At 38.7% G+C, this 13,503-nt stretch overlaps 1 protein-coding gene across 1 annotated transcript in view; it reads left to right on the top strand.

Moving 5' to 3' along the window:
* LOC106072193 (uncharacterized) overlaps positions 1–12,596 on the top strand; it is a 24,369-nt gene extending 11,773 nt beyond the window's left edge. Inside the window, exons 5-6 of the mRNA XM_056012854.1 lie at positions 5,190–6,780; positions 12,150–12,596. Coding sequence (XP_055868829.1) covers positions 5,190–6,780; positions 12,150–12,301 — 1,743 coding nt within the window. The 3' untranslated portion in view covers positions 12,302–12,596. The remainder of the gene's footprint in view (positions 1–5,189; positions 6,781–12,149) is intronic.
* The last annotated feature ends 907 nt before the right edge of the window (positions 12,597–13,503 follow it).

Genomic DNA, 13,503 nt, shown 5'->3' with positions numbered 1-13,503 from the left:
AAGTAGTAGTAAAATAATCCAGTCATATGCCATAAGATGGCTCAAATGCTCAAGTAATGTCAAAAAATATTTCCGCTTGACCTTTACAATTAACACAAGTCCAACAGGTAATCCAAATAATCCAATAAGATAATCCAAAAGTTAAGTGTAGTAATGCAGGCACGTGTTATTTCTTCTGCGTACAACGATGACTAGGAGAGCGCCAATAGGTACAAGTTAGTCCAACTTCAACGTCAAAGATCAATAATCCAAAAGTACTTGAACATTCGTATAAATAATCCAACAGTACTTAAGTGGAAAATTTCAGCTTAGATAATCCAAATATGTAAAGTCTCTGAAAAAATAGAATGACCATAAGTGAAAAGAGGTCTAAATGGAGGACCTTCTGTATAGCAATGTAAGGTGAGACCTCGACAATGCAAGAGCGTGTCAAACGTTGGTGACGAGCGCTCACGTGGAAACGATGTATCATCTGTCTTCAGGCGACGCCTTGAATTTTTCACCCACACAAATGTATCAGCTGTCTTCGAGCGACGCCTTGAGTTTTTCACCCACACAAATGTATCAGCTGTCTTCGAGCGACGCCTTGAGTTTTTCACCCACACAAATGTATCAGCTGTCTTCGAGCGACGCCTTCAGTTTTTCATCCACACAAATGTATCAACTGTCTTCGGTTTCTGCCGATGGTGATGTCACGCCGTGCTAAATCTCAAGATGTCGACAATAGTGGAGAAATAAGCATTGACCAGGTTTAAAATATACAAGCTATTGATGTTAAGTTCGAATTGGTCAATGATAAAGTGGACTCTAGTAAATACGGGTCAGGTCAACCGGTGAAAAAGTGCAGGCTCAGGTTAGTTCAATGATGATCTACTTGAATACTTGTGACTGGTTTCGCTTGAGTGGTGTTGAGTTTTCAGTCCGTGCGTGTCTAGAACACAACATACTGTCCACCAAAAATGTAAATGAGCGTTGAATATTAGAGACTGATTGAATGGTGTAATACTGGGTTCTTACTTCCTGAAGTGCTCTAGACACGTGACGAGACAAACACTATACGACTGACTCAAGTCCGTTCAGCAGACAACATGAAGATTTTATTTACAACATAATAATAATATACTGCACTCCTTGTTAGTGCTACAAGTCAAGAAGTAATAATCCTATCCGCATAACAGCGGTATCAAAAGTATCAATCACGTCCGCATCTCAGCGGGTAACAATAAGAACAATTACTACTAGTGACACAGGAGCTTCAACTATAGATATCCATTGAAATACGAATAATACTTTAATATCCAATAAGCACATTATGAAATCAACTCTCAAATATTATTAATCAACAATGACTAGTCCATCGACTTTCACGCTATATGCATATATATACAAGTGTCTAGGAAGAAACGTCCAACCTTCCTGTACCGGGAGCAAGACCTTACTGACTTGACTTGACTTGACTCAAAGTCAACTTTGTTCACTCTACTTCCTGTTTTCTACATCAGGAATTCCACGTGTCTTTTAAACTATTAACATGACGCGAACTTTAGATCATGCAATGTCAACTAAGACTGTGACACTATCTATCTATCTATTAACATGACGCGAACTTTAGATCATGCAATGTCAACTAAGACTGTGACACTATCTATCTATCTATCTATCTATCTAGCTCTCTCTCTCTCTCTCTCTTTATATATATATATCATTATGTCCGTCCGTCCGTCTCTCTCTCTAACTCTCTCTCTCTCTCTCTCTCTCTCTCTCTCTCTCTCTCTCTCTCTATATATATATATATATATATATATATATATATATATATATATATATATCATGGGCGTAGCCAGGGGGGGGGGTTTGGGGTTCAACCCCCCCCCGAAATGAAATCCCCCCCCCCCGAAGGGGGGGAGTCGGAATTTAGTGACTGATTTTTTGCTTTTATTTTATTTTAGTTGAGCTTTTAATACTAAACCATCACTTGCCCCAGCACAACCAAAGGGGTTTTGAGTTTAAAACCCCCTACCATGGGGGGTTCAAGTTTAAAACCCCTACCAGAGGGGTTCGAGTTTGAGGATAAAAAATACATCTTCAGTGTAAGAAAAAAAAGCAAATTACGCACTCAAAATATTATGAGCGTTGCCAAAAGGGGTTTTGAGTTTAAACCCCCATTCAGAGGGGTTTGATGCTAAAAATACCTCTTCAATATAAAAAAAAAAGCAAATTACACACTAAAATTATTTGAGCGTAGCCAATCCAATCGGGGGTTTTGAGTTTAAACCCCTCTTCTACAGATGGCTTTTTTTTTTTAAGTTTAAAACCCCTCCAGATGGTTTTGAGTTTAAGATCCCCCTAAAGAGCATTTTGAGGTGGAAAACCCCCAACAGATGATTTTGACGATAAAATTTCTCTTTTCGATATAAAATCTAAAGCAAACTACAGTCACTTAATTCCAAGAGCGTATTAGGGTAGTAAGAGAGGTTACACATTTTTACCAGTGGCTGGGCTCCATTAATAAACTGCAGTGAATAGTCATCTGCCGAAATTGAAAAACACTAAATATGGTTCAACAAAGATGGCTAAGACAGAATTTAGGAGTCAGTTATAGAGATCGGGTCTAAATCAAGGAAATCCTATGCCGAACTGGGAGTCGACCACTTAGTAAGATTGTGCGAGAGCGACGCATGAGGTTTGCGGGACATGTTCTCCGACAAAATGAATTGCGCATAAGAAGAGTTGCAATGATATCCTAGTACAATTTAGCGCCACACTTTCATGGAGGTCTTCAGAGCAGGTGGGAAGAGGCTTCAGACATTGCCAATGACAGATTTTTGTGAAAACATCTTGCCGCCAAATACGCCGAACGGCGCGGGAGGGTCTAAGTCAGTAAGAATAGTAGATTAAGTTTTTGAAATAGCTGGATAATACACTGTAGATACCTCAGAATATGCATTTTGTTAGCTTTCAATACAGGAAATAGTGCTTGGCGGCGGGGCTATGCCCCGCGCTCGGGGAGCTCCGGGCGCTCCCCCAGACCCACTTGCTAGCAAGCACGGGGAGTTTACAATTTTTTCACTAACTCCAGAAAGTACCTATTTTAGAGAAGAAAGAATGAAGGGTCAGACGCCACTCATTTATGGAGGTCCTCATGGCGGGTGGGATGAGATGAGACATTACCAGTGACAGAATTTTATGGAAACAGCTTGACGTCAAATGCTCCGAACGGCGCGGGAGGATCTAAGTCAGTAAGAATAGCACATTAGGTTTTTGAAATAAAACTTTTTAATAGAAGGAAAATGCACTGTAGATACCTCAGAATATGCATTTTTTTTGGTTTTTAATATCAGAAATAGTGCTTGGCGGCGGGGCTTTGCCCCGCGCTGGGGGAGCTCCTAGCGCTCCCCCAGACCCCCTTGCTAGTAGTAGCGGGGAATCTACAATTTTTCCACTAACTCATGGAAGAACCTATTCTTGGGCACAATAAACGTCTTCCGAAAGAATGAAGGGTCAGAATGTAATAAAGATTATGTACACACACACACATAAATACATATAATTTTTTTCCGCGTGGGGGGGGGGAAGAAAAAATCCCCCCCCCCAAACCCCCCCCCCCCGAAAAAAAATCCTGGCTACGCCCATGATATATATATATATATATATATATATATATATATATATATATATAGTAAAGTTCCCCTTTCAGCCCTGGTGATCTATGGGACAGATAATGTAAAGGTCATCAGTTTCTGTGACCCACGGTAAACGAGGGTGTCATGACAAGTACAATGACTAACCGCCTTTAACCCAATTAATGTCAGGTTAGAGCTGGGTGGTAACCTAAAGATCTCAAAAGTAAAAATCCCAGTCTTCACCAGGATTCGAACCCTGGACTCTCTCTTTGGAAGCAAGCGCTTTACCACTCACCCATGCGCCTCTATTATAAATATATCTAAAGCTAGTTACACATGGGGAAAATTTTATTAAAAAAAAGAAAGAGGTCTTCTCCTAGGCCTTTTCCCAGTCTAACATTGACATATCTTGATGCGATTCAATTCTCTTCTAGTTTCTATTCAAGTCTCTGCTATGTCATGCTCTCCCTCCCTCTCCCTCCCTTTCCTTAATATTTGTCTCCTCCATTCAGTAGAAAAAATAGGCGAAAAATAAACAAACAAGGAACCCATTTTACTGAGAGACTAATTAGCGTCAAAACGAAACTACTCAGTTCCAGGAATGTTCACAACACACACACACACACACACCTTCCGCACAAACAGACAAATGATTATTATTATTATTGGCTTGTATCTAATTTCATAACTGCCTGGTCGTGAGGTATGTGCTTTAGACTGTGTGTGACCTAATACTCTTTAATTCTTGAAGAACATCAGAACCATATAAATCAAAACAAAACTAAATAAATTTGAGTGTAACAAGATTACAAAGAGAGTTAGTGTTATCAAACAAACTCATATGCGGCCCCCGTCAAATTCAGCTATGGACCTGGAATAGTCAACCTATGATCTTGTTTTAATCGTTTAACTTCGAAGTCAAACATTTAAAAAAAAAAACATTAGGCGTCATTGTTCACTTGGAAGCAAACTTAACAATCCGTTATCAATAATAATACTTTAGACCTTTTGATAAGAATACAAGATGTAATGATATAAGTAAGAAGAACAATTTCAAGGGACCTTTCTACGCTTTATAAAAAAAAATTGTTAACGTATTTTCGAAAAAGGCGATACTTTAATCATGTCTCCATATGAATACACCTGTGTAATATGATTTAGGCAACAACGACGCATCGTGGCGCTGTGTACCGTGTGGGTTACATCAGTTTACATCAGGACTGTTTGATTCCTTTGAGGCGGACACTTCTAGCCCATACAACTTCCCAAACACCATCCCAAACCAAACTCACTAGCCAGCCTTGACCCAAGCCTTATTATTATTAGATCTATATCATTATTACGTAGATCTATATCATTAGTACGTAGCTCTATATCACTATTACATAAATCTATATCACTATTACATAAATCTATATCATTAATACGAAGATCTATATCATTAATACGTAGATCTATATCATTAATACGTAAGTCTATATCATTTGTACAGTCGTGTAATTATTACAAAATTCAAAATTCCAAAAATTAAAAAAAAAAATGTATTTTTCTACATCTAATCATCAGATGCACGCTGTACTGGCCACCATGTTACTCAGACCGATAAGCAGCTATAGAAAAAGGAAGAATTTGTCAAAACAGTATGAAGAAGCTCTAACGCACGAAGAGAAGCATCTCCTGGAGGAACATCCTCTCCCGGAACATCCTCTGCCTGAACATCCCCTGGACGAATATCCCCTGTCGGAACATCTCCAGAGGGAACATCCCTTGAAGGAACATTCCATGGAGCCGCACCACATGACCAGCTTACCCAAAGTGGAACTAGAAACGGACGATATTTCCAAGTTAAAACAAAGTACGACCAAGAGGTTAAACTCTGACGGGTCTTTATGTTTTAAACATAAAGAACCCGCTGTTATTTCAAAGGGCGAAAACTCTACAATATCAACGATTGATTACACAACGACAGCCATCGACAACAACATTGTCCAAGATCATGGTTCAGCCTTAACCGGAGATCCTGAAAAGAAATCTCATTTTCCACAGAATGCTTCTGAAAGTATTCTTGGCGCCTTGATTACAATATCCAATCAAAACTATTTAGAAGGTGACGCTGGGGATTCAGTACATATAGATAAACCATTTGCGATCACTTCTGCAGATCACGTGAATTCACATAGCAAACCAACACAGGAAAAAACACTTTTAGCATATGAAGAAAGCATTGCAAATATTACAAACATTTTAAAAGACCACGAAACTGTACCAGATAATAAATATGTGGAACGCATAGAAAATGCCGACCGTATCGCAGCATTGCAGCATACAAAAAACGAAACGGACCCCATTCCTCCAAGTATACATTCGTTACAGACATCGTACACCAACAGAGCAGATAGCAAGAGAGTTCTAATGGATAACGTGGAAGTCACCAGGCTCGCTACCTACAGAGAAGCTTCAGTTGAGGAAGTCCCTGACAAGGACCATGACATTTACAATCGAGAGGATACTTATGAAGTCCCGACAGCCCAGACACGACCATACCGTTGGAGATCCAACTCTTGCTCTATAGGAAGCAGTGGCGCCATCGATGTTCTAACCGTAGAAGAGAACATCTCCACCAATGTCGCTTCTCTCTCTGACAAGTCCAACACGAAAAATCACCATAAAATGACCTCCTGGATTAGAGTCATTATAAATTTCCCTTTGCTGAAAAACTACCTCGTCATTTTGATATTTTGTATTTACTGTTTGACGAACGGTGGTATCCTCACGATTATGTACTTACCATCGTATGCCAGGCGCGTGGGAATCGAACCACAGAGCGCAGCGATACTGCTGACTGTTTCCGGCACTTGCGACATGGTCTCCAGAGTCTTCTCCGGCTTTTTCGTGGATTTGAAGATCATCAAAATTAACATCATCATGGGCGTATCTCTGTTCTTCATAGGTGTAGTTAGTCAGTTTCTTGGGCTGTTTGTGACTTTAGAATTGCTGATAATGTATTCCGTCATGCAGGGTTTGATTGGAAGTATAGGCGGCAGTTTGAACACAGTCTTAATTGTGGAGACACTTGGCATTAACTACCTCTCTAAGGTGCTGCCCATGTGCAGTCTGTTTCTTAGCATTTCGATAGCAATACAACAACTTATAGTTGGTAAGTATAAAAACGATCACAAATATTTGCTACTGCATAGATGTAATGCGTGGTGGGTGAGCGGTAGAGCGCTTCGCTTCCAAACCGGGGGTCCCGTGTTCGAATTCTGGAGAAGACTGAGATTTTTAATTTCGGGATCCTTGGGTACCTTTGAGTCCACCCAGCTCTAAAAGGTACCCGACATTAGTTGGGGAAAAGTAAAGGCGGTTGTGCTGGCCACTTGACACTCTTGTTAACCGTAGGTTACAGAAACAGATGTCCTATACATCATCTGCCTATAGAATTGCTTTTATATAGATCGACCTGTATATGTATATCCCATATACATTTATCTTTATCATATATAATACAGACGTTACTTCAAAAAAGAAGGTGATTACGTCCTACGCATCATGCATCTAGTCATGCATGTTAACCAATTTATATTATTCCCTGTACACCAGTGTTTCTCAAACTTTAACCAGTGGCACAAACCGCCAAGCAAAAAAAAAATAAAAATAAAAATCAACCTTTCGTTCACGCCTACCTAGGTTTTGTTGCTCGGTCGTTGGCTCGTATCTCCAATCAGCTTCTCAGCGAGTACAACGGGACCGATGTAGGCGTATTGTATTTGTATTTTGAAATAAATAAACTATATATGACTTGAACACATTTCTCCTTTGAACAAAATCTCAATATAACTTTTATTACAATATTCGCCGACAGTCTGGGGTTTGAAAGTGTTTTGTTTTTTTAAAGTAAAGTCTGTATTATATAAAGTAAAATAAAGATATATTTTTTGTTTCATATCTCAATATCGTCTTTCGTTTGACACTAGCATTACGCTATAGCTTTCTGCAATTGTCTTGAGTGTTGAGTCGAAGAGTATTGGATTTCAAGGCTCACGGAAGCTTACCGCCTTCCACCTGACTAGGAAAGATCTAAGAAGATGAAATTTTTTTACATCCCTATTACTGATGGCAACATGGCGACGCAGTGTACTAGCAGAAGCTGAGAGGACCGAGAAGAGCTGGGAAACCACCAAAAAAAACTAGCAAGAGACGGTGGAGAGTGGCGTGTTTTTGTTCCATGAGGAACCCAAAGGAATGATGATGATGATGATGATGATGGCGTATAGGATAAGTTAAAGAATTAGGTAGCAGTAGCTGGTCATGAAACTTTCATGGTATTGCACCTACAGTCATTCTACTCTTAATATTCAAGGATGGATTTATTGCTACAAAGAGAATGCTTTTTTTTTTGGTCCCTTGAAAAATAAACTGACCAGCTTCACTAGCCCCCCTTCCCCTTTCCACGTCAGAAAATCGCACGCCCCCACCTCTCTAGGGAGGCTCACCCCACAGTTTCTAGATCGATTGTTTCTTTTACTCTGTATTCATGTACACAAGTATTCAAAGCAGACGTTGTCATTCAACATTGTATTCGTGTACCCAAGTATTCAAAGCAGACATTGTCATTCAACATTGTATTCGTGTACCCAAGTATTCAGAGCAGACATTGTCATTCAACATTGTATTCGTTTATCCAAGTATTCAAAGCAGACGTTGCCATTCAACATTGTATTCGTGTACCCAAGTATTCAAAGCAGACATTGTCATTCAACATTGTATTCGTGTACCCAAGTATTCAGAGCAGACATTGTCATTCAACATTGTATTCGTTTACCCAAGTATTCAAAGCAGACATTGTCATTCAACATTGTATTCGTGTACCCAAGTATTCAAAGCAGACATTGTCATTCAACATTGTATTCATGTACCCAAGTATTCAAAGCAGACATTGTCATTCAACATTGTATTCGTTTACCCAAGTATTCAAAGCAGACATTGTCATTCAACATTGTATTCATGTACCCAAGTATTCAAAGCAGACATTGTCATTCAACATTGTATTCGTGTACCCAAGTATTCAGAGCAGACATTGTCATTCAACATTGTATTCGTGTACCCAAGTATTCAGAGCAGACATTGTCATTCAACATGTACCCAAGTATTCAAAGCAGACATTGTCATTCAACATTGTATTCGTGTACCCAAGTATTCAGAGCAGACATTGTCATTCAACATTGTATTCGTGTACCCAAGTATTCAGAGCAGACATTGTCATTCAACATTGTATTCGTGTACCCAAGTATTCAGAGCAGACATTGTCATTCAACATTGTATTCGTGTACCCAAGTATTCAAAGCAGACATTGTCATTCAACATTGTATTCATGTACCCAAGTATTCAAAGCAGACATTGTCATTCAACATTGTATTCATGTACCCAAGTATTCAGAGCAGACATTGTCATTCAACATTGTATTCGTTTACCCACGTATTCAAAGCAGACATTGTCATTCAACATTGTATTCGTGTACCCAAGTATTCAAAGCAGACATTGTCATTCAACATTGTATTCATGTACCCAAGTATTCAAAGCAGACATTGTCATTCAACATTGTATTCATGTACCCAAGTATTCAAAGCAGACATTGTCATTCAACATTGTATTCGTTTACCCAAGTATTCAAAGCAGACATTGTCATTCAACATTGTATTCGTGTACCCAAGTATTCAAAGCAGACATTGTCATTCAACATTGTATTCATGTACCCAAGTATTCAAAGCAGACATTGTCATTCAACATTGTATTCATGTACCCAAGTATTCAAAGCAGACATTGCCATTCAACATTGTATTCACGTACCCAAGTATTCAAAGCAGACATTGTCATTCAACATTGCATTCAAGCAGGGCCGGTCTTAGGCCACTGCAACCTATGCGGTCGCAGTGGGCCCCGCGCTTTAATGGGCCCCGGGCTAATTCTAGATGTTATTATTAAATTGCAAAAATATATACGAAAATTCCTGGAAATCTCGTGAATTTATTAAAATCTTCTGAAAACTCATAAAAATCTCCTGAAAAATAGACTAAATTGTCATTTGTGGGTGTCATTCATTGCAGAAAACGCAAGGTTCTTAAAGTAAAGTTAATTTGATCGCAATTTTGTACTTAGTAAAGAATGAATAAAATTCAAAGCCAATTTTTTTTTCTAATACAAAATACTTATTTTCACTTATTATCCTTATTCCCACCCAGACTAGACCCCGCGCAATCAGTTTCGCATAGGGCCCCGCAATTGTTAGGACCGGCCCTGCATTTAAGAACACAAGTATTCAAAGCAGACATTGCCATTCAACATTGTATTCATTGGCTAGTCATGGTTAGGGAAATTCGCTTTAGTCACAGTAAACAAACAACGAGCTTATGATCTGGACTTTCAATGGCGTTCTTTTGTTTTCTCCAGGTACTGTTATTAACAATTTCCTAGAAGTAGGTCTGAGGTAAACATGTGTACTTTAATAGTGAATAAGGATATGACCTTTTTGTTTTGTTCTCTCCTATAGAAGCGCGGTGGCTGAGCGGTAAAGCGCATGGCTTCCGAGCCAGGGATCCCTGGTACGAATCCTTGTGAAGACTGGGATTTAAAATCTAATTAAATTAAGCTCTAATGGGTACCTGACATTAGTTGGGAAAAAGGAAAAGCGTTTGGTCGTTATGCTGGCCACATGACACCCTCGTTAACCATGGGCCCCAGATGATCTTTACATCGGCCCCATAGATCGCAAGGTCTGAAATGGGAACTTCCATTATTCTTTCCAATAGTTTCACCGTGTTGTTCCTATAAGAGCATAAGATATAGATGCTAACTCATACAAACACCATCCTTTCAAATACAAACACACATACAGACTTGTCAATATACATGTGTAAACACATCTTCGCCTCTATACGCACACAAACACACACATAAACCAACTTGTGGAAACGATACGTGTGTGTGTGTGTGTCAGGTTTTGTTTTGACTGGAGTTCTTAAAATAGGAAAATTCATTCATGGTGTATTCAGCTTATAGGCTTAACAAAACTGGTGAGCCTCTTAGCCAAGTAATGTAACATTTGTTGCTCTACAAAAATACTGGATTATCCTATGCTCTTATGTTTTATGTTCTTATTTGATTTATAGAAATTTCTTTTAATAAATCCTAATGCTTTGTTGGATTTTTTTTGTAGTTTCATCAATATGTGGATTCCATGACAGTTTTTTCATTTATTATAACACCTAGGTATTTTGCGTTTTTAGTCTGTGATACTGGTTTGCCATGAATAAGATAAGTGGCATTAATTTGTTTTAGTTTTTTTGTTACTCTTAACAACTGACATTTTTCTGGGTGGAAAGACATGCTCCAATTTGATTCCCATTTCTGTAATTCATCTAATTCTCTTTGTAAAATAACTGTGTCTTGTGTTGTTTTTATTGTTCTATATATTATGCAATCGTCTGCAAATAATCTGACTTTTGTTCCTGAAGTAATGCAATTTGGTAAATCATTTATGTAAATTAAAAATAGTAGTGGACCCAAGACTGTTCCTTGAAGTACACCTGAGTTTACTGTTATCGGTGTTGATTTAGAGCCATTTATTATTACAGTTTGTTCTCTCCCTATCAGAAAGTCTTTAATCCACTGATGCAGTGGACCATTAATGCCGAAATATTTTAATTTTTTAAGCAAACTATGGTGGTGAACTTTGTCAAAAGCCTTAGAAAAATCTAGTAAGATAGCATCTATTTGTTCACTATTATCTAAACCTTTTGAAAAATCATCAATTAGTCCTATTAGTTGTGTTTCACATGATCTATATTTCCTAAAGCCATGTTGGTATGGTGTGACAAATATATTGTTTATTGTTTTTAGCGACGGTCAAAGTAGTGACGTAGTCAGACAGACGAATGGCGTAAGAGAATAGGCGAACAAGAAGAGCAATATGGCGATAGCGTAGAAGAAGGTTGTTTAAGTATTATAAACAGATAAATAGCGACGGTTGAGAGGACTAGACAGACTTCCAAGTTATGAATAAATGTATCATTTGCAGCAGTAGAAAGTCTTTATCAAGTGTATATCGTTAACTGTCATGTTCGTTGGCTAATGTGTAGTAGTTAAAGAAATAGCAGTGAAGTTGAACAAGATACAGGCCCACAACTCTGTAAATACGGAAGGATTACTTTCCCTTTTTGGTATTAAAAAAATAAACAAACTAATTGAAGTAATTACCAGTAATTAATTGACGAATAGAGTACTTGTTTTTTTATTCATGCCTTGTCTATGCCAGCGAATACTTGTGCGAAGTTTCAACTTGATAAGACAATGGGTGTAGGAGAAATAACGTGTACACACTTTTTACCAGACAGAAAGAGTGAGTTGATAAGAGCTTTGTAAAAAGCTATATTTGTTGACATACGACTAATGGCACCAATAGGCGTGCACTATTTTATACGAATCTTTTTTGAAGCAACTGTTAAATCAATTACATTTATCTTTCCCCAGGGGCGTTGATCGAATGGACGGAGAACTATGTGGTGGCGTTTCAATACGTTGGCACCATGCACATCCTCGCTGCTGTGTTGCTAGTGGTGGCTTTGCCTCTGGTCAAGAAATTGCAACTAGCCAAAGAAAACAGATTCTTGGACAAGAAGTAGACCTAATACTGGGGTGGGCTGACTGCGGCCGGCGGAGGTTGAAATGCAGCGTCTTAATAGGTCCAGTCGTCTGGGAGTTTTCCCCACTTCAAAAGCCAAAGCTGCAACATAGTCAATTCTATCATTATAGACCAACCAAAAGTGGATTTTGTTAATATTCATATTATTAAGTTTGTACAATTGGTAGCTGTAACAAAAACACGAATAATTGTGATATAAAAACTAAACAAATGTTTATTTAACATTAAAGCTGTCTAAAATATGTTTGAAGAAAAATAAAGCACTGTTTCGAATGGGTTATTTGCATTGAATGTTGTAGGCATGAAGTCTTCCCTCTGTGCTGCCCGTCTCGGAGAAGAAGACTACAAGAAAAAACAAAAACCTGGATTTCATTGCAACTTAATTTATAAAGCTAGAAAACGAAACTGAAAAAAATTCTAATATCGAGGAATAGTTTAGAGAGACCAATGGCTATAGTAGGCTCCAACACTGACCTCTGACGTGGCAACGACTTACTGGTCTAATCTGCCGACTGGTTACGGACGACATAGATGACCTAGCAGTAACAGAAGAAGAACTAGCTGACTTGGTGATGCGAATAGACTAGACTTTCGCAGCATATGGTATGCAAACGAATGCCGAAAAAAAACAACAAAAAACAAATTATGAGCAATAGCCAACAGGGCTTTCAAAGTGGCATCAGTATTGGAGGTGAAAAGCTGACTAGTGTTAGCAGCTTCAAATACCTCGGAGCTATTGCCTCAGATGAGGGAACGAAACCTCACTACTGCACTTTCAAAACTGAAAATAATATGGAAAGACAAAAGGCATAGTTCTCGGCACCAAAATCAGACTGATGCTCTCCCTGGTCATGGTCACATTCTTATATACTTGTGAGTCTTGGACGCTGACTGCAGAGCTAGAGAGGAGGATCCTAGCAATGGAATTGAGATGCTACAGAAGGATCCTAGGTATCACATTTAAAAACCGCATCACAAACCAAGAGATTAGAGACAGGGTTACTGCTACGATTGGACCCCGTGATGACATGCTAACTATCGTAAAAAAAACGCAAGCTAAAATTCTATGGTCATATTGCAAAGTGTTCGGGGCTCGCAAAGACCTTCCTCCAGGGAACAGTACCATGAAAAAAAAAGAAGAAGCAGACAGACAAAGGCAGTGATGCCCATTCTACGGCCCGC

Source organism: Biomphalaria glabrata, chromosome 15 (genome assembly GCF_947242115.1).
Source record: "Biomphalaria glabrata chromosome 15, xgBioGlab47.1, whole genome shotgun sequence".
NCBI classification, from domain to species: domain Eukaryota; kingdom Metazoa; phylum Mollusca; class Gastropoda; family Planorbidae; genus Biomphalaria; species Biomphalaria glabrata.
Note: the sequence above shows the minus strand (reverse complement) of the source record. Positions and strands in the feature narration are given on the sequence as shown.